The sequence below is a fragment of the Rhizophagus irregularis genome, chromosome 18, assembly GCF_026210795.1.
Source record: "Rhizophagus irregularis chromosome 18, complete sequence".
Taxonomy (NCBI): Eukaryota; Fungi; Glomeromycota; class Glomeromycetes; order Glomerales; family Glomeraceae; genus Rhizophagus; species Rhizophagus irregularis.
Window position 1 is genome coordinate 1,779,418 of NC_089446.1, and position 23,895 is coordinate 1,803,312.

Sequence of the window (23,895 nt, forward strand, 5' to 3'; positions counted from 1 at the left end):
TTTTTTCTTTTTTTTTCTGAAAAAAAAAATTTTTTTTAATGAACGTCAGTTAACGTTCAGTTTGTAAGTCAAAAACATAATAGAGCCTATTGTCAATTTTAATTTGGAGGTATATCACCTCTGAAACTTTAATTATTTTTAGAGAAAAAAAATTTTTTTTTATATTATATAGGTTCCGGATGGAACTTATCGATGATTTTAGTTGGAATTCGAAGGTATATGCTTACCTCCAAAATTTAATTTATTTTTTTAAAAAAAAAATAATCTTTTTTTTATATTATATAGTAGGTTCTGGATGGAACCTATCAAAGATATTGGAATTCGGAAGTATGCTTACCTCCGAAATTTAATTTATTTTTTTTAAAAAAAATAATTTTTTTATATTATATATATAGGTTCTGGATAAAACCTATCAAAAATATTGGAATTTGGAGGAATGCTTACCTCCGAAATTTAATTTATTTTTTTTAAAAAAAAATTATTTTTTTTTATATTATATAGGTTCCAGATGGAACCTATTGATGATTTTAGTTGGAATTCGGAGGTATGCTTACCTCCGAATCTTAATTTATTTTTTTTAAAAAAAAAAAAATTTTTTTTATATTATATAGGTTCTGGATGGAACCTATCAAAGATATTGGAATTCGGAGGTATGCTTACCTCCGAATCTTTATTTTTTTTTAAAAAAAAAATTTTTTTATATAGGTTCCGAATGGAACCTATCAAAAATATTGGAATTCAGAGGTATGCTTACCTCCGAATCTTAATTTATTTTTTAAAAAAAAAATAATCTTTTTTTTATATTATATAGGTTCCGGATAGAACCTATTAAAGATATTGGAATTCAGAGGTATGCTTACCTCCGAATCTTAATTTATTTTTTTAAAAAAAAAAATTTTTTTATATAGGTTCCGGATGGAACCTATCAAAGATATTGGAATTCGGAGGTATGCTTACCTCCAAATCTTAATTAATTTTTTTTAAAAAAAAATAATCTTTTTTTTATATTATATAGGTTTCGGATGGAACCTATCGATGATTTAGTTTGGAATTTGGAGGTATGCTTACCTCCGAATCTTAATTAATTTTTTTTAAAAAAAAATAATTTTTTTAATATTATATAGGTTCCGGATGGAACCTATCGATGATTTAGTTTGGAATTCAGAGGTATGCTTACCTCTGAAATTTAATTTATTTTTTTTAAAAAAAATAATTTTTTTATATTATATAGGTACCTATCAAAAATATTGGAATTCGGAGGTATGCTTACCTCCGAATCTTAATTTATTTTTTTTTAAAAAAAATAATTTTTTTAATATTATATAGGTTCTGAATGGAACAACCTATCAAAGATATTGGAATTCGGAGGTAACCGAGGTATGCTTACCTCTGAATCTTTAATTTATTTAAAAAAAAATTTAAAAAAAAAAAAAAAAAAAAAAAAAAAAAAAAAAAAAAAAAAAAAAAAAATTTTTTTTAATTTTTTTTATTATTTAGGTTCGGATGGAACCTATCGATAATATTGGAATTCGGAGGTATGCTTACCTCCGAATCTTAATTAATTTTTTTTTTAAAAAAATAATTTTTTTAATATTATATAGGTTCTGGATGGAACCTATCGATGATATTGGAATTCGGAGGTATGCTTACCTCTGAATCTTTAATTTATTTAAAAAAAAATAATTTTTTTTTATATTATTTAGGTTCTGGATGGAAGTCATGGAACCTATCGATGATTTGGAATTCGAGAGGTATGCTTACCTCCGAATCTTAATTTATTTTTAAAAAAAAAATTATTTTTTTTTATATTATATAGGTTCCGGATGGAAGTCATGGAACCTATCGATAATTTTGAAATTCGGAGGTATATTAACTTCTGAATCTTTAATTTTATTTAATGAACGTCACTAACGTTCGTTTTCATATTTTTAGGTTCTGGATGCTGAAGATCAGCTCCGTACTTTATTTTTGAAGGTAAAAACAAACCTTCAGATTTTTTTTTAATTTTTTTTAATTTTGTTTAATGAACGTTATTAACGTCTTTTTTTAGGTCCTGGATGCCAAAGATCTGCTCCAGACTCTTAATTTCGAAGGTAAAACCTTCAAATTTTTCTTTTTTTTATTAATTATTTTAATGAACGTCACTAACGTTCATTTTTCATGCTTTTAGATCCTAGGCGCCAAAGTTAGGCTCCATTACTAATGTTGTATCAGTTCGATATTTGGGCTTTATATTGGTAAGTTTCGAAGTGAACACTTTGAAACTTTTTTTTTTTAAAAAAAAAATATCTTTTTTTATAAAATTTTATTTGGTTCTATTTTGTATATCGGATTAGTCTTTGAAATGGTAAGTTTCGAAAAGAAACATTTTCTTTTCAAAACTATTTTTTTTTAAAATTTTTTTTCTTTATTTTATATGTATCGGTTAGGACCTTTGAGCGGAATAGTAAGTTTCGAAAGTATTATTTACTTTCGAAACTTCATTTTTTTTAATTTTTAATTTTCTATTTTGTAGATATCAGTTGGGATCTTTGGGCGGAATGGTAAGTTTCGAAAGTTTTATTCACTTTTGAAACTTCAATTATTTTTTTGTTTTTTCTAATGAAGTTTTACTAAGGTATTCTCTTTTTGTAGGTCTACGGCTTCCTGGGTGCTTCCTCATCAGCAAGTTTTAAACAGGCGTATAAAGTGTTGAAAAACACCATGTGTTGCTCAACGCCAAAAAACGTAGGGAAACGAAATCTTTGTCAATCAACACCACTTAAAAATGTTTAAAAACGTGTAAAACAACACCCATTTAAGTGTAAAGCTACACATAGTAAAACAACGATAGTTTAAAAACGCGTATACAATGTATAAAAACGCGTATATTGATATTAAAAACACGTATAGCAACGGTAGCAATGGTATTTTTTAGTCATCGTACGATAGTTAACTTTAATTGTAGTATTAGTAATTTATTAACATATATATTATTGTATATTATTAACGTGTATATTTTAAAATTTTTAAATTGTAAAACATTGTAAATTTATTTATAGAATACAGTACAATACAAATACAATATCTAATCATGTAAAATTGTAAAAATTCATCCTCTTGTTATAATTGGATTGCCGCGGATTTTTAAGCGATCAACGTACTAAAATTCCGTTGACATAGCACCCCTGGTGACACAACCATAACAAGGTAAAAATATGAACTTTCCCTCGATAATTATATTAATATTATGCTCCTTCATGATAAAAATCAAAACCAAATCTCGTCGTATGTGTCTTAACAACATCAAGTGGTTTAATATTCACATTGAAAATTGAGGAATTATCTTCCATTATTCATTCGCTCAAGGGTCGAAATAACCATCAAGCTGACCTACAAAAGAAAAATCCAGAGCGCCGAAAAGAAAATCTAGGCCTACAAAAAAAAGAGAAACGTTCAGTTAGAACGTTTCTTAAAGAATAAAATTAAAAAAAATAATTAAAAAAATGTAAGTTTCGAATATCGAAACTTACCATATCGGCATATCCAAATCCCAAAGCCGAAAGAATCGATACCTACAAAAAGAAAAGAGAAAATTAAAAAAAAATAAAAAAAATAAAAATAAAAAACGTGTTTTATTCAAAACTTACTGATTCTTTGGGTTTTCCGTTCTTCGGAAGCCCACCCGAACCTATAAAAAAAAATACAAGAACGGTTAGTTAACCATTCTTAATAATAAAAAAATATAAAAAAAGTTAAGATTCGTACCATACCTTACGAATCTTTGGGTTTTCCGTTCTTGGGAAGCCCACCCGAACCTATAAAAGAAAAAAGAAAGAACGGTTAGTAAATTGTTCCAAAATATTAAAAAAAAAACAAAAACCAAAATTCGTACTCGTACTTACGAATCTTGGTTCTCCCGTTTGTCCAAAGTCCACCCGAACCTATAAAAAAGAAAGGAACGGTTATTAGTAACCGTTCATAATATTAAAAAAAAAATAAAAAAAACAAAACCAAGATTCGTATATACTTACGAATCTTGGTTCTTTTCTGTTCTTCTGGAACCAGGAAGCCGCCCGAAACCTAAAAAATAGAAGTAAAGAACGGTTATTAGTAATCGTTCATAATATGTTTTTAAAAAAAAAACAAAAAAAAACAAAACCAAGATTCATATATACTTACGAATCTTGGTTCTTTTCCGTTCTTCGGAACCTATGGGTCAACTCCGAAACCTAAAAAAAGAAAAGAACGGTTATTAGTAACCGTTCATTAATAATATTAAAAAAAAAGAAAAAAAATTAAACCAAGATTCGTACTTATCTTACGAATCTTGGTTTTCCGTTCTTCGGAACTCGGAAGTCCACCCGCTGACCTAAAAGAAGAAAGGAAAAAAAAATGAAAAAAAATTACGAAACGTTAATAAGCGTTTCGTTAAAAAATGTAATAAAAAAAAATCGGAACGTTAGCCAACGTTCTGATTAAAGAAAAAATCAAAAAAGTTTCGAAACGTTAAAAACGTTTCGTTAAAAATGAAATACAAAAAAAATCGGAACGTTAGCCAACGTTCTGATTAAGAAAAATAAAAAAAAAATGTATTTTGAACGTTAGCGTTTTGTTGAAAAAAAATGAAAAATAAAAAAATCGGAGCGTTAGACAATGTTCGATTAAAAGTTAAAAAAAAGAAATTAAAAAAAGAATAAATAAAGCGTTTTTCAAGCGTTTCGTTAAAAAATAAAATAAAAAAATGAATCGGAGCGCAATGTTCCGATTAAAAAAATTAAAAAAAATTGTTTGGAGCGTTAAAAAAGCGTTCCGATTAAAAAAAAGAAAAAAAATAAAAAAAAAATGTATTTTCGAAACGTTAAAACGTTTTGTTAAAAAAATGAAAAATAAAAAAAATGTCAGACGTTAGACAATATTCAGATTAAAAGTTAAAGAATAAATAAAACGTTTTAAGCGTTTCGTTAAAAAAAGTAAAATAAAAAAATAATCGGAACGCCAATGTTCCGATTAAAAAAATTAAAAAAAATTGTTTTAACGCAAAAACGCTCCGGACCAAAAAAAAAAAAAAAAAAAAAAAAAAAAAAAAAAAAAAAAAAAGAAAAAAAATATTTTCAAAACGCAAAAACATTTCGGCAAAAATGAAAAATCGAACGCTAACCTTAACGTCGACTAAAAAAATAAAACAAATATTTCAAACGCAAAAAACGCTTTCAAAATATTTTTAATTTGAAAAAATCGGAATGTTAGCACCAACGCCTCCGGATTAAAAAATGAAAAAACAAATATTTCGGAAGCGTTAGACAGCGTTCCCGATTAAAAAATAAAACAAATATTTCAAACATTAAAAACGTTTCAAAATATTTTTAATGAAAAATCGGGAATTGCACAGCGTTCGGTGACAAAGAATTTTTTAAAAAACAATATTTAACGAACGCTTTTCAACGCTTCCGATTAAAAATGAAGTAAAAAAATTAATCGGAAAATTCCAATTCTTTAACGTAGCCAACCCGCGTTAGATTAAAAGAATTTAAAAAAAATAATATTTCGGAACGTTTTTCAACGCTTCCGATTAAAAATGAAATAAAAAAAATAATCGGAACGTTAGCCAACGTTCCGATTAAAAGAATTTTTAAAAAAAATATTTTGAAACGTTAAAAAATGTTTCGTTAAAAAATGAATAAATAGTTTCGCAACGTTTTGTTACGAAACTTACCAAACTTTTTTCCGTAAAAGGCTCATATCTCCGGAATTAATGACCTTATATTACGGAATTTATCCACTTATTACATTTTTTGTGAATGGATCCGTGAAGGCTCATTTTTACGGAGTTTTTATAGAAATAACGGATAAAACTTTTATAAAGGAAAGGGGAGAAAGGGGAGAACGAAAGGGAAAAGAACGAAACGAAAGGGAAGGGGAGAAATAAAGGGTAATGGGAAAATGAAAGGGAAGGGGAGAACGAAGGGGAGAACGAAGGGGTAATGGGAAAACGAAAGGGAAGGGGAGAACGAAGAAAAGCAAAAAAAAATTAAGCTTTGCTAAAAAAAGCTTAATTTCTTTTTTTGCTATACCGCAGTCCGCAGCGGTAATCCAGTATCACGTAATACATGTGATATAGAGTACGGCCATTATAGTATTGCCGAAATGATTTTTTTTTAAATACTAATTTTAATAAATGTATATTATACTTAAATTAAATAGTACAGTGGTTAGATCGTGAGATATGATATTGTAAGTTGAGGTAACCGGTTCGGTTCCTAAGGTGAGTAAAAATAAATAAATAAATATAATTTAATTAAAATATACACATGTAATCATATATATGCGTTAATATACAGTGCGTTGAACAACAATGCATAATGTGTTGCACTACAAATTAGAGTTGAACGACGCGTATATTAACATTATGCGCTGATATACTCCAATATATAAGTGTTGATTAATATTGTTAATCATGTTGAACAACTAGCTGGTGTTGATCAACACGTATACTGGTGTGAATCAACGCTTTTCAAACTTGCTGATGCTGAATGGAACTTCGAAGGTATCCTTCGAAGTTCTTTAATTTCTTTTGTTTTCTTTAACAAAACGTTACTAACTAACGTTTTTTCTTTTTGTAGGTTCGTGACTTCTTGGAACCTTAAGGTATCTTTAAATTTTTGTTTTTTCTTTTAATTTTAATGAAGTGTTACTAACTAATAAAATTTTCTTTTTTTTGTAGATCCACAGCTTCTTGGATGGGACTTGGATAGAGCTTCGAAGGTATTCTTCAAAGTTCTTTAAATTTTTATTTTTTTAAATGAAATTTATTTTTTTTTAACGAATCGTTTGCTAATATTTTTGTTTCTTTTATTTTTGTAGATCTATGCGAAATTTCGAAGGTAAAACTTCAATATTTAATTTTTTTTTTATTCAATGAAACGTTAACTACGTTTCATTTATCTTTTTTGTAGGGTTGCGGGCACTTGACTTTTTGGTCAACTCCATGATAGAATTTCGAAGGTATTTACCTTCACAATATTTATTTTTTTTATTTTATGTTTTAAAAAATTAAAAAAAATAAACGAAATGTCTAACGTTTCAATTTTTTATTTTGCAGGTTTTCGGACTTCTTGATGAAATTTCGAAGGTAAACTTTGAAATTCTTATTACTTTAATTTACGAAACGTTTACTAACGTTTCAGTTGTCTTTTTGTAGGGTTTTGGTTTTCCGGCTTCTGGACGAAAGAATTTTGAAGGTAAACCTTTAAAATTCTTTTTTATTTTTTATTTTATTTTTCTTTAGCGAACGTTCTACTAACGTTCATTTTTCCTTTATTTTTTAGGTTCCGGCTCCATTTGAAAGAACTTCAAAGGTATAACACTTCGAAGTTTCTTTTTTTTAATTTTCTTTAACAAACGTTTTACTAATGTTCATTTTCTTTATTTTTTAGATCCTGGGATTTCATGTCAAACATTTCGAAAGTAATAACTTCGAAATTTGTAACAAATATCTCTATTTTGTTTGTTGTTTGTTGGAATCGAACCAACTGGAACAATGTTCCAAACCATTAACAACATGTAAATGTGCAGTAAAAAGATGATGAATAGCAATGACTAGTAATAGATTTCAATTGTATTTGTAAACTTGTTAATATATAATAAAAAAGTAATTTTGATTATATAAATAAATTAGTAATTAATGCAATAAATTAATTTGTATTATTTTGACGCAGATTTTTACTGAAAAAAATTGCTAAGATATTTCAAAGGTTTTTTATTTAAAAATCTGCGCAGAACTTTGTTATTTATAAAATCTGAGCAGTTTTTTATTGGATTTTTCCTCTAATGTTTTGCGCCAGAGTATAAGATCTGCGCAGATATAATTTCTGAAAATCTGCGCAGATCTGCTCCCCAAAAAATTTCCCGATGTTAGAATTTATAATATATTTATTCAGATTCAAATCAGAGATCAGATCAGATCCAGATCAGATCAGATTTAATCAGTTTTGAATCAGATCAGATCAGATTTGAATCTAATTAAATCTGATCAGATTCAGATTAAATTTAAACTGATCTGATTTAAATCAGATCAGATTAAATCAGATTTAATTAATTTCAAATCAGATTGAATCTAAGTAAAATCTGATCTGATCTGATCTGTTAGGAGCACTAATCCAGTGGTCGTATATAGACGAATTTATATTCATTAGATTTGTTTTACTGAGACGCGTTGAATGACACTAAGATCATAGTTCTAGCATCGATAGATAGCTTGATAATTCCAATTATTGATAAATCATTTAGCGTAGGTTAACATGTGATCTATCGATGTTAGAGACATGATTTTACCACCATTCGACGCGTCTTGTTAAGACGAATCTAATGATATATGGCTCAACTTTGTACGATTAGGGATGGAAATTGAATTTGCGATAATTGAATTAATCAAAACTCGATTCAAAATCAATTAATCAAAAATCGCATAAAAAAATCAAATCTATTGTAATTGTTGCAGATCATTGCCATTAGTTTCTCTAAAATTAACCATGTGATTTGGCTGATTATTTTACTATTACACAAATTTAGCTAAATCTAATATACAATGAAATTGCCGATATTCCGAAGCAAATTTTGTTTGAATGATCAACGTGTTATGATCAGATTTATTTTATTTAATTTCTTATTTTAGTTATTATATGATTATTTAATAAATTATTATTTATATATTTATTTTCTTTATATGGATTTCTTTATAATGATTATAAATATTATTGATCAATGGTATTAATTTACTTTATTTGATTTGACAATGAAAATAACTGCTATTGCACAAAATTAATTAATACTAATTAATTAATAACTGTGATATATTAGAATAGATTTGAGATTAGATTTTACTTCTGAATATTTATTGAAAAAAAAATGGAATTTTTTTATATATAAACACTTTGCTCTTTGTTAAAATTACAAGAAAATCGTCCTAGATTTTTCTAATAATTATTATTAATTGTTCTTCCTGTGCCCAATAAACAGCCTCATCAATTTTCGTTAATCCTTATATAATTATAATATCAAAACAATATATTTAATCATTAGCTTACCAAATTTACTGGTAATAATACTATCATTAATATTATATTATATAATTTACCAATTTATTAATTAATAAATATTAAATAAAATATTAAACATTCACATAAATAGTTACCTATTTTAAACTATTAAAAATGGTGACCACTACAAGAAATAAATATAAGTAAATACTCAAAGAAGCAGAAGAAGCAGCAGCAAAAGAAAGAAGTTCAGTACAAAAAATTGCAGATAAAAGTGAAAATGATTCTAGTTATTTATATGAGTCAGAAATTTTATTAAAGAAAAGTTTTAATGATAACACAATATCTGATGCATTTATATCAGACCTTAATATAACTAGGAAATGGTAACCGTTGGAAGTCCAGAGCGAAAAGCGAAATTATTAACCTTAATAAACACAGGTAATTTGAATAAAAAGAATATATATCAAAAAAAATATATCAAATAAACAATTTTTGTTCTATTTTTATCACATGTAACTGAAAGAACCAATATAAATAGATGGCCATCGACTCATACAGTGAGCGGGCGGACAACGGGACATTTGTGAAACTAACACAAATAGTATATAGTCCTTCGCTTCGCTCCAGACTAATTATTAATGATGAAGTAGAAGTCAATAAACAGACTTTATTAATGAAAGAAAGAAAGCCTCCATCTAAAATCACAAACCCTAAAACTAGCTGGGTTTAGAAATTTTTTCAATTTAATGATGATAATACTAATCAGATTAATGGTTGTAAAAAAATGCTTGCATGGTGTGGTTCTCCAAGTTCAATGAAAACACATTTATTAGGAATACATAAAATTACAAAAGCTATTGCAATGAGATATGAGGAAGAAGAATTAGAAAAACTTAAGAAACCTGATAATATTATTAACCCACATGATTCTTTTAAACAAGAATCTTTAACTAAAAATGTTATAGATTTTATTATTGGTACAGTACAACCCTAATAAGTATAGTAGAAAATCCAGATTTTATTAATATGATAAATGGATTTGATGAACGCTATAAAGTTCCATGTATAAAAACTCTTAAGAATCGAATTTTTACAGCATATGAAATAGGAAAAAATACACTTAAAAGTTTATGCAAGTTCAGAATATTTTTTTAACATTAGATGCCTGGAGTTCACCAGCACATTTACCTTATTTAGGTATTACAGCACACTGGCTGACATCAAAATTTGAACCACAAGAAGTACTTCTCAATATGGAGGAGTTGCCATATCCACATAGTGTGATTGAAATACAAAAACATTTGTTTGATTTATTTTATGAATGGGGAATTGATTCAAAAATTATTGCTATTGTAACTGACAATGGCTCCAATATAAGAAAAGCATGTAATAATATAAGTATTGGTAAAAGAATTCCATGTGCTGCTCATACCCTCCAATTAAGTATTGGAAAAGGATTAGATATTATAAAGGAATTAATTGGAAAATGTAAACATCTTATCAGTTTTTTATCAGCAGATAAGAAAAAGCAGCAATTGAAAGAATCACAAATTTATTTGTATTGACAACAAGCAATGCAGCAAACTGAAGATAAAGATTTAGAAGGAAAAGCAGAAAATATTATTTGTCTTGATGTGATAAAAGCAAATAATACCAGATGGAATTCAACTTTATATGCTTTTTAAAGACTTATCATTCTTAAACCAGCAATTCAAATGCTAAAAGCCTCATTAATGAGTAATACAAATTCAATTACTCGTAAAGAAGGTGAAAAACTAGAAGTATTGTGTCCAACAATTTATGAATGGAAAGTAATTAGAGAAATAGTAGAATTATTAAACCCTTTTGAAGAAGCAACACGTTTATTAAGTGGCATAAATTATCCAACAATTGGATTTACATATCCAATTATATATAATTTAAGAGAAAGACTTGAAACTGAGTTTAATTTATTGGAAACTAGTGAGGCATCAGAGTGTCAAAATGCTATTTTAGAAGATATAATAGTAAGATGGGATTTTCCTCAAATTTTGTGCTTAAAGGGATATTTTTTGACCCTCGTTTTAAAAGTTTAGATTTTATTAATTCTCAAGAAACATGTAATCAAATTATTAATCAATTAAAAGAAGAATATGAGATTCTCAAACAAGATAACACAGCTAAATTGCCTGATCATAATGATACAAATAAATCAACAACAATGGGAAATTTTTGGAAAAAGAAAAATGCTAAAATTACTGCACCAATAAAGGACGAATTTCAGCATTATCTCAATGTGACAGAGTTACCTGCTCTTAAAGAATATGATTCCTTTTCATGGTGGTTTACAAATAAAAATCAATATCCAATTTTACATCAAATAGCAATGAAATACCTTTCTATACCAGCTACTTCAGTTCCTTCAGAAAGGCTCTTTTCAGATACTAAAAATTTGATTACTCCTCAAAGAACTCGTTTAGATTCATTTTTAATCAACCAGCTTATATTTTTAAAAAGAAATAGAAACTATGTTGATATATTTAGGGAAGCTGAATAAGCTTCAGTTTTATTTTTTTAACAAATATTTTTTCAAAATTTATAATTTTTATTGTTTTTTGTTTTGACAAAAACATATCTGATATATATTTTTAACAATGACATTTTTTTGTATTATGTATTCTTAATAAATAAATAAGGATAAATCTAATTGTAACAGCCTGTTACGCGTCTTATTTGTAACAACCCCCAATTTTATCCAATTAAAATTTAAGATCAGGCGTAATGTAAACAAAAACAAAAGATCAGTCGTGTAACTAAGACAAAAGAATTTTTTAAAAAATTTCAAGAAACTGCTTATAACTTAAAATTTTGTCTATGAAACTGTCTTAAATACATTAAGTAAAAGTTTTCCAAATTAAATTTTGCATATAAAAATTTTATTTGTGAAACACACATTAAATTTATTATTAAAAAAAAATAAAAAAAGGATGTTACAAATAAGATATGTAACAGGCTATTACAAATACATTTTTTCAATAAATAAAATAAATAAATATCTTTGGGTCCCGTGATCACCAGATATTGAAGATAGGGCCTTTATGGCTAAGATAACCTGTTACTAAACGAAGTTTACCTACGTAGTCAAACGATCACTCGACAGTGCACACGTGGGGTACTACCGGTATGACGAGTGGTTTGTAGTTTAATTATATTAGAGTAGTTATTAGGGAATTTTACTTTGTATATATTTTTTCTTTATTTTTTTTACTTTAATAAAACTGCAAATGCGCTGCGAAAATAAATAAATAAATAAATAAATATCTTTAAAATAAATAATTAATAATATTTGATAATAAATAAAAATAACAAATTGTATAGGGATCGTTTAAATACTGATGATAAAAGCAAAAGAATTATCTTCAGCGAGGATTGTCCAGACAGGTATAAATTTAATACATTAGGGCAAAAATGATTGAGGGGTAAAATTATTAGTGTATTTTGTTTGTAAAGTCTTTTTTTCTCCGTAGTTGTAGATAAAAATATTTTCTTTTTCAAAAATCTTAACGTTAATGGTAAGAAAAAATTGATCAGAGGGTATCATGTGATTAATTAAATAATTTTTTTTATTTCAGTTGTTTTATTATCATTATTAAGGATGGGTCCGCAAATAATTTCCAAAATCTGCAATATTGCAGATTTTGGAGTTGAATTGCGGTTAGTAACTCGCAATTTCGCAATTCTGATTGGCTGATAATTAAATTTTTTTTTTAATGTCTTTAAATGATAATTTAATCAAAAAAATTTTTTAATAAATTTATTTATTTATTATTTATTAAAAACAATAAAACCATAATTTCTGAAATGGCGCAACTACGCCAAAAACTAAATCAAACACAGACAACAATGACGAACTTAATACTATTAATCGAAGTTCTGGCCAGAATCTACAAAAAAAAGTAGTGAAAGAACGTTAATAACGTTCTTACATAAGAAAAAACACAAAAAACTCCCGCTTTCCCTTCTAGAAACACCTACCGGTCACCATTTCCAAGTTCCAGACCAGAATCTACAAAAAAAAGAAAGAACGTTAATAAACGTTTTTACATAAAAAAAACAAAAAACCCGCTTCTCCTCTTGAAAATACTTACCGGTCTCCATTTCCAAGTTCCAGGCCAGAATCTACAAAAAAAAAGAAGTAAAAGAACATTAATAAACATTTTTACATAAAAAAAAAAACAAAAAAACCCACTTCCCTTCTTTAAAATACTCACCGGTCTCCATTTCTAAGTTCTAGGCTGGAATCTACAAAAAAAAAATAAAGAACGTTAATAAATGTTCTTACATAAAAAAAACAAAAAACCCTGCTTCCCCTTCTTTTAAAATACTCACCGGTTTCCATTTCCAAGTTCTAGGCAGGAATCTACAAAAAAAAAAGTAAAAGAACGTTAATAAACGTTCTTACATAAAAAAAAACAAAAAAAACCCACTTCCCCCCTTTAAAATACTCACCAGTCTCCATTTCCAAGTTCCAGGCCAGAATCTACAAAAAAAAGAAGTAAAGAACGTTAATAAACATTCTTACATAAAAAAAACAAAGAAACCCGCTTCCCCTCCCTTTAAAATACTCACAGGTCTCCATTTCCACGTTCCAGCACCCCAGCCAAATGATCGGCATAGTTTCTAAGCTAAGTGGGCGTGCACTACATCCTAGCTTATAAACTTCCCATGGGCCAGATTAGCCTACGAGATCTGATTGGTCCAAACAACTTATCAACATTTAATTACAAATAAGGCAATTTTATAACTTTTGACCGGATATTTACTTATAAACTCATGGTCAAGGATTGCATTAATATACATTTTGTACCACCTTGTAACTATAAAAAAGGCAAAAATTTTTTCAAGGTTACACATTAATTTGGCCAGAATTAAGATAATTTCGCCCAGCAAAATTTGGCCGGAATTATAAACGGACATAAATGTCCGTTTGCAAATTTGGCCAGAATTATAAAAACGGACATAAATTTGGCCGGAATTATAAAAACAGACATTTATGTCCGTTTTTGTAAATTTGGCCAGCATTATGAATGTAAATATTTTAACTAATTATTCAGTAATCATAAATAAATAAATTATATTTTATTGGCTTTGTCTCATCAAAATATGCTAAATAGTGGTAATTTCATATTTCTATTATCAATAAATAAAAGTTATTAGCATTTATAAATATTTAAAAATATAAAAAATTATTTCAAGAAAATGTTAATATGATTTTATTATTTATTTATTAATCCTAAAGGTATAAAACTGCTACTATTTAAAATATCTCAAAAAAACAATCCAACAAGCTATATATATTTTATCTTTCTATTTGTAATTACTTAATTTCAAGCTAAAGCAGTTTAGCTTTTAGCAATTTAATGTATATATTTAATCAGATAATAGATATTTGTTTTTTTTTAAATCAGAATACTAGATATTGTTTTATTATTTATTTAATATATAAAAGTTATATGAACATCATGTTTTATAAATATTATATGAAAATTTTGTAAAGAAAATTTACAAAAATTTATAATTGATATAATTAATTAATAATTTAATTTATTATTCTAATTGTTATAAAATAATACATCACATGCTATTTTAATATAAAAGTTTACTTTAATATAATATATATATATTCATTAAGAATATATAAACAATTATTTAATTATCCAATTCATTATATACTATTATTGTAGATAATGTTATATAAATATACTATTTATTTAATGCTATTTGGCATTTAAAAAATTGGTTTATTGAAAAAATATTGACTTTTTGGTTTTTTTATTTTTAAAATTGCCAAAAAATTGGATCTTTCAATTATTAGTATATTAAATATATGTGAAAGTTACATATATAAATATACCTAGTATTTAGTAGTAAATTAAATATATATGAAAATTACATAAACATATTAATATTTAATGTAATTTTGTATTTAAAATTATTTTATTAATTAAAATATTTTTTTTATTATTAAATGCAAATTATTTTAAAAATTGTCAAAAAATTAGATTCTTTAATTATTAGTACATTACATATGCAATTTAGCAATTGAAAAATTATTTTATTAATAGGCCATTGATTTTATTTAGTTTTATTCTTTTTTTTAATTAGATATAATTTATTTTAAATATTATTAGAAAATTAAATGATTTGATTCTTTTAATTATTAGTATATTATTATATCTATAGAAGTTGAATAAACATACCTATTTAATGGAATTTAATATTTAAATTATTTTATTAATATAAAACTTAATTTTTGTTTTGTTTTTATTTACAGTATTTATTTTTTATTTATTTTTTATTAGATACAAATTATTTGAAATATTGTTAGAAATTGGATCAACAAAATCATTCATTAAAAAAAATTTGGATTTGCGAAATGTACTGATAAACATTTACTGCAATATTTGCAAATCCAAATTTTTTTAAATAAATGATTTTGTTGATCCAATTTCTAACAATATTTAAAATAATTTGTATCTAATAAAAAAAAATAAAAAATAAAAAAATAAAAAAATACTAAAAATACTATAAATAAAAACAAAACAAAAATTAAGTTTTATATTAATAAAATAATTTTAAATATTAAATTCCATTATTAAATAGGTATGTTTATCTAACTTCCATAAATATATAATGTACTAATAATAATTAAGAATCAAATCCTTTAATTTTCTATCAAATTTTAAATAATTTAGATCAAATAAAAAAATAAAATAAAATTAAAATAAAATCAATGTTAATTGCTAAATTACATTAAATAGATTAAATAAGTATGTTTATTTAACTTCTATAAATATATAATATATTAATAATTAAAAGAGCCAAATAAATTATTTAATTTTCTATTAATTTTTAAATAATTTGGATCAATAAAAAAAATAAATAAAATCAAAATTAAATGTTAATTGCTAAATTACATTAAATAGATTAATAAATAAGTATATTTATTTAACTTCCATAAATATGTAATGTATTAATAATTAAAAGAGTTAAATTTCTATCAATTTTTGAAATAATTTGGATCAAAATCATCAAATAAAAAAAAATTAATAAAATCAAAATTAATCAATGTTAATTGCTAAATTACATTAAATAAGTATGTTTATTTAACTTCCATAAATATGTAATGTATTAATAATTGAAGGATTTAAATTTCTGACAATTTTTAGATCTAATAAAAAAAGTAAATAAAAAACAAAAAAAATAATGTTTTATTTAATAGCATAATTTTTAAATAATAATTAAAAGATTTAATTTTCTGCATTTTTGAAATAATTTGTATTTAATAGTAAAAAATAAAAACAAAAAATCATTTTTTAAATGTTAAATAACTTAAATTTACAATAAAAAAATTTTTTTTTGGTTAAAATATACCAAATTGCTAAAAGTTAAATTGCATTAACTTGTCATCAAGTAATTGTAAAAAAATAATACACAGCTTGTTGGATTGTATTGAGATGTATTAAATGGTAGGAGTTTTATATTTTTAGGATTAATAAATAATAAGATATTTACATTGTTTGAAAAGAATTTTTTTGTATTCTTAAATATTTCCAAATGCCAATAACTTCCATCTATTGATGATAGAAACCACAATTTAACAATTTAACATGTCTTGATGAGACAAAGGTAACAAGTTATAATTTATTTTTTCTATGATCACTGGATTATGATAAATTGATGCAATTTATAATATAATGCTGACCAAATTTACAATAACGAACATTAATGTCCGTTTTTATAATTCTGGCTAAATTATGTCCGTTTTTATAATTCTGGCCAAATTTGCAAACGGACATTTATGTCCGTTTTATAATTCTGGCCAAATTTTGCTGGGCGAAATTATCTTAATTCTGGCCAAATTAATGTGTAACCTTGAAAAATTTTTTGCCTTTTTTATAGTTACAAGGTGGTACAAAATGTATATTAATGCAATCCTTGACCATGAGTTTATAAGTAAATATCCGATCAAAAGTTATAAAATTGCCTTATTTGTAATTAAATGTTGGTAAGTTGTTTGGACCAATCAGATCTCGTGGGCTAATCTGGCCCATGGGCAGTTTATAAGCTAGGATGTAGTGCACGCTCACTTAGCTTAGAAACTATATCGATCATTTGGCTGGGGTGAGTTTAAGGTTGCTTGCCGAAACCTTTTTAATAACTGCTGAAACCTATACGGAAAATGCCGAAACTATATTAAATCATATTAAAAATCCTGCCGAAATTTTGCCGAAATGCCGATACCCCCATTTGCCGAAACTGCTGAAATCCTGCCGAAACTATAGTAAACATATAGTAAAATCTTGCTGAAATTTATCGTAGGATTTTGGAGAGGTTTTGGCAAGCAACTTTAGGTGAGTTCCAGGCCAGAATTTACAAAAAAAGAAGTAAAAAAACGTTAATAAACATTCTTACATAAAAAAACCCAAAAAAACCCCGCTTTCCCTCTAGAAACACCTACTGGTTTTCATTTCCAAGTTCCAGGCCGGAATCTACAAAAAAAAGAAGAAGAAAAACGTTAATAAACGTTCTTACATAAAAAACAAAAAACCCGCTTACCTTCCTTTAAAATACTCACCAGTAAGGTTGCTTGCCGAAACCTAGGGGTTTAGGCAAGATGGCGTTTTGCTGAAAAGCAAAATTCTGCTGAAACTATATTAAAGTTATATTAAAAAACTGGCGAAACTTTGGAGAATGGCGAAACTGCCGAAACTTATTATAAATGCCGAAACTGCTGAAACTCTGCCAAAACTATAATAAATCTATAGTAAAATTTTGACGAAACTAATCATAGGATTTTGAAGAGGTTTAGACAAGCAACCTTACTCACCAGTCTCCATTTCCAAGTTTCAGGCCGGAATTTACAAAAAAAAGAACGAATTTTTTTTTAAAATGAAAAAAAAAATATTTAAAATTGCGCAATGCAATTAGTTGATTTGTACTATGCTGTCCGATAATCTAATCCAGATCATTAATAATTGTCAAATTAACCGGTCGATATGTTTCTTCTAAAAAATAAACTGATTTTTTTAAAAAATTTTATTAATGAAAAACCAAATTTTTTTTACTTTTAGTAATAAGAAGAAATCGGTTTTTTTATTAGTTAATTAAAAAAATTACATTTATTAAAAATAATTATTCTTTTTTTTGCGGGCAATCTGCAATTCCGCAAATGTTCTGCAATTCCGTAAAGTACCGCAATTCAACTGCAATTGAATTACAGTACTTTAGATCATTTGCGGAATTGCAGAATATTTGCGGAATTGCGGACAATTGCGAATTGCGGATTTGCGGATATTTAGACTTCAAAATCTGCAATGTTCCACAATACCACAAATCGCAATTATTCCGCAATTGCCTATTTGCAGCACTATCCTTACAGATGGTACACGTCTTTTGAGATATAAAGATTTGAAACATAGAACTAAGATAAATACATAGGGTAGAATCCCTAGTTGGTTCAAGTTTATAGAAGCTAAGCTTATTGAAGAACCTTTAAAATCTAAGAAAGTGAAAACTGATTATCAATTAGGATATAATATACATTGTGTAGACACAAAAATTAATAATATAAAAACAAAAAATTGGATAACAACTTTTCATGATCAAATAGGTAAACCTATAATAGGGCGTGTTTTAAATGATTCAAATGAAGATAAAATTCGTATAGAACATTGGATACAAGATCTAGAAAATGATCAAATATCACCATTAGTACAATTGCCAATCCTTAAAAAATGTGGAGGATGTGAAGTGAAAACGAATCAAATCAGAAATAAAAGAAGTAACACTAAAGTAAGGTGTATAACAGATATTAATATAGAGAATTGTGTTAAAATTAATGCAAATTCAATACAAAATGATCGTTATATAGCAGATATGGCTATTTACGAGGCATTAGCTCAAGCGGAATGTAAATACTACAGAAAACGTTTATGAATGAATGTATTATTGAAAAAGTGAATGGCTTATTCAAATATATACATCCAAGTGATTATCGTAATGTGTTGATAGAAATTGCAAATAGTTTAATGCAAGAAACTGATATAGAGATTTATACAGATAGGTTGATGAAAAATGTAGCGACTAGTGAAATAATGATGGGTTGTGCATTTGTAATTAGTGCTCCTATAAAGAAAAGTTTTAATTGTGGAATTGTAAATAATCCGTTTTCTAATAAGGCTGAATTAATGGCAGTGATATTAAGTTTAATGATCTGTCCTAAAGCTGCAAATGTTGAAATATATAGTGATTCTCAATGGGTAGTTAATACATTTGATGATTTAAACTTTTTGATGATTAAAGATATAGAAAGATCAAAAGTTAATTATAAGGTTTTATGGTTATGTTTATTCAAGATAATTAGGATCTATAGTCTTTAAGTAAAGATAACTAAAGTTAAAGCGTATGGTGATTGTGATTATAATAAAGAAGCAGATAAGCTCGCTAAATCTAGTGCTGAGAAAATGTATTAATAATAGAAGATAAATTGTTATTACACAATGGTACGATTTATTGAAGAGATATGCCTATAGAACATAACCCCATTCTTATGATAAAGGGAATCAAGGACGCTCAATTTATAGATGAATTTCTAATGTTATACCGTAATAAAGTTTATAGACAATCAGATCTATTAAGGCTGATAGATTGGAAAATATCTTTAAAGTTAAATAATATAAATCAATATGATACATTGTTTGAGGATCATTATTTACAATCATTTAGGATTAAAATTTGTTGTAATGAATTACTCAACTTGTGCTAATTTAAAAAAGCGTAAGCCAGATCTATATGACAAAGATTAGAAATGTAATTTTTGTAAAATAGAAGAAGAAACCTCTGAATATTTTTGGAAATGTAGTAAGATTCAAAATGTTGTACAAGATATAATTAAACGATTAAAAATTTTTTTAGTTAAAATTATACAGGAGTATTCAAAAGATGATATAGATACACAAAAATTAAAAAGTAAAATTAATGGGCTTAGTATGTGGGAAATTGGAAGCTCATATGATTTTATATTTTTAATGAAGAATCAAGTCAGTTGTCAGTTAATAGAATTTTTAAGATGCTTTAAAATAACTGAAAAAAAATTGTTATATAAGGTGCTGAAGCAAATAACTGGGAGAGTTTTATTAGAATTCAAAGTGCTTATTTGGAAACCAAGGAACGAGTTACAAATAAAAGAAGAAAAGCAGTACGGTATTAGCGATAAAGATAAAAAAGCTAAGTCACATAGTAAACGCACTGAAGTGGATGTCAAAGATGTTGACTGTAATATGTTAGAAAGTAATTGGAATAAATGGAATGATTTGGCATTCCATCGTGGTGGTCATTAGGCAAATTTTTAGGTAGATCATGACAGTCACCTTTGAATTTGAGGTCGTATCATAGTTTTTAACAATAATGTGATTGTTTAGGTGACAGGTCGACTTGTTCTTTATGAAAAGTAATCTTGTTTCATAATGCTTAATTCTTATATGTATTTGTTTATCTTATATTTGTAAGTTTATATATGTAAGTAAGCGTGATTATAATAAAACATGATCGCATCTATAATAAAGTTTTTTTTAAAAAAAAAAAATTATTAAAAAGTAAGTATATTTTAATAAAATATAAAGTAAAATAAAAATTTATATAGCCTTAGTAGTTATAAATGTTTATAAAAGTATAATAAAAATATCATATAAAAGATGGTACCATAATAAATATTTTCAAACAATAAAAATAATTATTTTATATCAGAGTTTGTATTACCATCTTCAAACACAAATATATCAAGATTCACTGATCCATTTTCTATAATTTTAAGCTCGTTGAAAAGCCCTTGTTCTGGACTTTATAGGCGAAAAAAAAAGCTCACTGATTGAATCATTAGATCCAGAGATATTTATGTTTAAAGTTGAGGTACGAACTTTTTAACATGCTTAAATGCAAATATCTTGGAATCCACTGATCCATTTTTTATAAATTTAGGCTCTTTGGAAAGCCTTTGATCTGGTCTATATGAACCTATATGAACAAAAAAAGAGCTTGTCAATTGGATTACTGGATCTGGAGATATTTATGTTTTAAGTTGAGATACAAATTTTTAACATATATAGTAAACGCTAAGAATTATATTAATTTAAAAGAAATATTTACCAAATTATAGTATAATAACATTAAATAAAAATTTTTTAATACTCATTTCCAATTTACTGTATATTATATAGTATTTTGTATAATAAAAATGTAATAAAATTAATATTTTAATTAAAGGTAAACAAATCAGCCCATATGGCTAGTGAATCTGTAAATTCAATCAATACTAGAAAAATATCTAGTGATCATGATAAAGTGTTAACAAATAATAAAATAAAACCAATTATTCAATTGAGAAATTTTTTCAAATTTATGAGTTTTTGGATTTATTCTGAATTCTTTAAAAAAAGTAATACTTTCATTAAAATTAAAAAGAGCTACACTTGCAGATTATTTTTTAAGCTTGACAAGACTTGCAGCTACATTAAAAAAGTTATTCAAATCATTAAATCCTACATTCTGAAATCATTGTATCAAAGTAATAAATAAAAGATTTGATGAGTTTGATGATGATAAGTATATTACATATTTTTTTTATAGATCTCAAATTTAGAAACATGTAATTTAAAAAATATGCCTTCATAAGAATTATCAAATATACAGCTTCAATTGAAAAAAATTTAGGTTTTGATCATTATAAAACTAAAATTTTATGTGATTAAATATAGAAATATATTAATGAGCAAGAGTCATTTAATCTAGATATCAGTTTTGCTAAAAATAATTCTATGAATTGATAAAAATATATTAATACTAAACCAGAATCAAATATTCTGCTAAGAATTGCAAATTATTTATTTGCAATATATCCTATAAATTTAGCAACTTGTGAACATAAATTTTCAACTTTAGGATGACTATTTCATAAACGTTATTTAAATTTTAATGTGGATAAACTAGAATCCACACAGATCGAAAAGTAAAAAATTAGGCATCAATCAGTCACCAATTGGTGACTGATTGATACCTGATTTTTTACTTTTTGACCTGTGCCATGTGCAAATTAATTTTGTATTATAAATCCAATTCAAAAACTAAATTTAGATTTTATGGAATTGATCAAAAAAAAATACTTATCTTAATAATGATGAGATCAATATATATATTGCAGAAAACGATGATGAGAAATATAATAAGGAATAAGCTTCTACTCAGAGATTAACTACAAGCAGCAAAATAATATCCAAAAACAATTGCTATGTAGTAATCGAAAGTTTATGGATTGGTCAATTTGTTAATTTATTACATGATTCAATTACTAGTGAAATCAGCGATATTTCAAGAAATATATTGGATGATTCAGATGAAAATAATGTGAAAGGTGATGAAATTAATGATAGTGGTAATAATAAAAGAGCTGGAGAAGGTAACTATGATTATAATATAGATGATATATTAAGTATGGATAATGGTGATAATAATGATACCAGTTTGCTCTTTAACGCTTTATATATGTAGGCAAAAATTAGCTCTACTGTGATTTTCTATTTACAGAAAAATCTTAAACTTTCATAAGTTAGAAGTATACAATTAGGTGCTAAACTTCTCATATGGTCATTATTCTTTTTAAAAATTATTTATAAAAAGATAAATATAACCATATTGTTAAATGGAAAATTATGCAACATTACTGTTTAGGATAAACACTCTTCCACTCATAATTATAGATCTAAGGCTAATATAACTAACAGACATATAAACATAACAAATTAAAGGAAGAAGCAACAATTATTATCTTAGATGATCCTGATTTATATATACTTTAATATATACTTTAATATCAGACTCATCTAAGCAACACTTTCAAGATTTATTAGGTTTAATGCACTTGCAACTTAAATTGTATATTGGTAAATACTTTCTGCTATCTTAGGTTTATAAACCTTTATCTTCAAATTATTATTTTGATATAAAAATTTGATTTGGTTGAATAAATTTATTTATATTTCTAACTTCATTATATTTAATTAGTTAATAGTAAGGATTTTGATAGTTTTATTTTTATTTAATTTTTTATTTCTATTTTTATTATTTTTCTTTTTTTATTTATTATTTTATGCTATATACTGTATAAGTCGCAAATTTCTAGTTCATTGGAAACATTTGCTGGTTAAGTAGAATATCATGAATTAAAATTTAAAATAGTTTGATTTTTATTTTTATTTCACAGAAAGAACATCATTGGTACGGTCTACAAAAAACTGTATAAAATAATTCATCATAATTAATTTCATTAATTTTGATCATTTGACTTTTGTATGACCATTTAACCTCTAAAAATAGTCAATTTTGGTTCCTTATTATAATAATATAAAAATGTTTTATGTAAAATTAATTTTTTGAATTGATTAAAATATGTCAACTAGAATATCATAAATTAAATTTTAAAATAGTTTTTTATTTTATTTTACAGAAAGAACGTCATTAGTACGGTTTACATAAAATAATTCCCTACAAGTATATCATAATTAATTTCATTAATTTTGATCATTTGACTTTTGTATGACCATTTTGACCTCCAAAATAGTCAAAAACCAGAAATTATCTTGGTTCCATATTTAGTATTTTATTATAATAATGTAAAATTATTTTTTTTGTATCACACCATTAATTTGAATTGATCATCTATTGATTAAAATGTATGTGTAATGTCAACTAATTAAATTTTAAAATAGTTTAGTTTTTATTTTTATTTCGCAGAAAGAGCATCATTAGTACAGTGACTACAGTCCAAAAGAAACTATATAAA

The 23,895-nt window shown here is 25.5% G+C and overlaps 2 protein-coding genes across 2 annotated transcripts; both read left to right on the plus strand.

Annotated features, from left to right (window-relative positions):
• Positions 1 to 712: 712 nt before the first annotated feature.
• On the plus strand, positions 713 to 7,565 carry OCT59_010035 (uncharacterized protein; the record flags this gene model as incomplete). The annotated part of the gene is made up of 4 exons (XM_066132760.1): positions 713 to 744; positions 909 to 947; positions 2,516 to 2,543; positions 7,416 to 7,565. The coding sequence occupies 4 exons, from the start codon at positions 713 to 715 to the stop codon at positions 7,563 to 7,565; spliced, it is 249 nt and encodes an 82-aa protein (XP_066000375.1).
• A 12,524-nt stretch (positions 7,566 to 20,089) lies between these two features.
• On the plus strand, positions 20,090 to 20,401 carry OCT59_010036 (uncharacterized protein; the record flags this gene model as incomplete). The annotated part of the gene is made up of 2 exons (XM_066132761.1): positions 20,090 to 20,101; positions 20,168 to 20,401. The coding sequence occupies 2 exons, from the start codon at positions 20,090 to 20,092 to the stop codon at positions 20,399 to 20,401; spliced, it is 246 nt and encodes an 81-aa protein (XP_066000376.1).
• Positions 20,402 to 23,895: the final 3,494 nt, after the last annotated feature.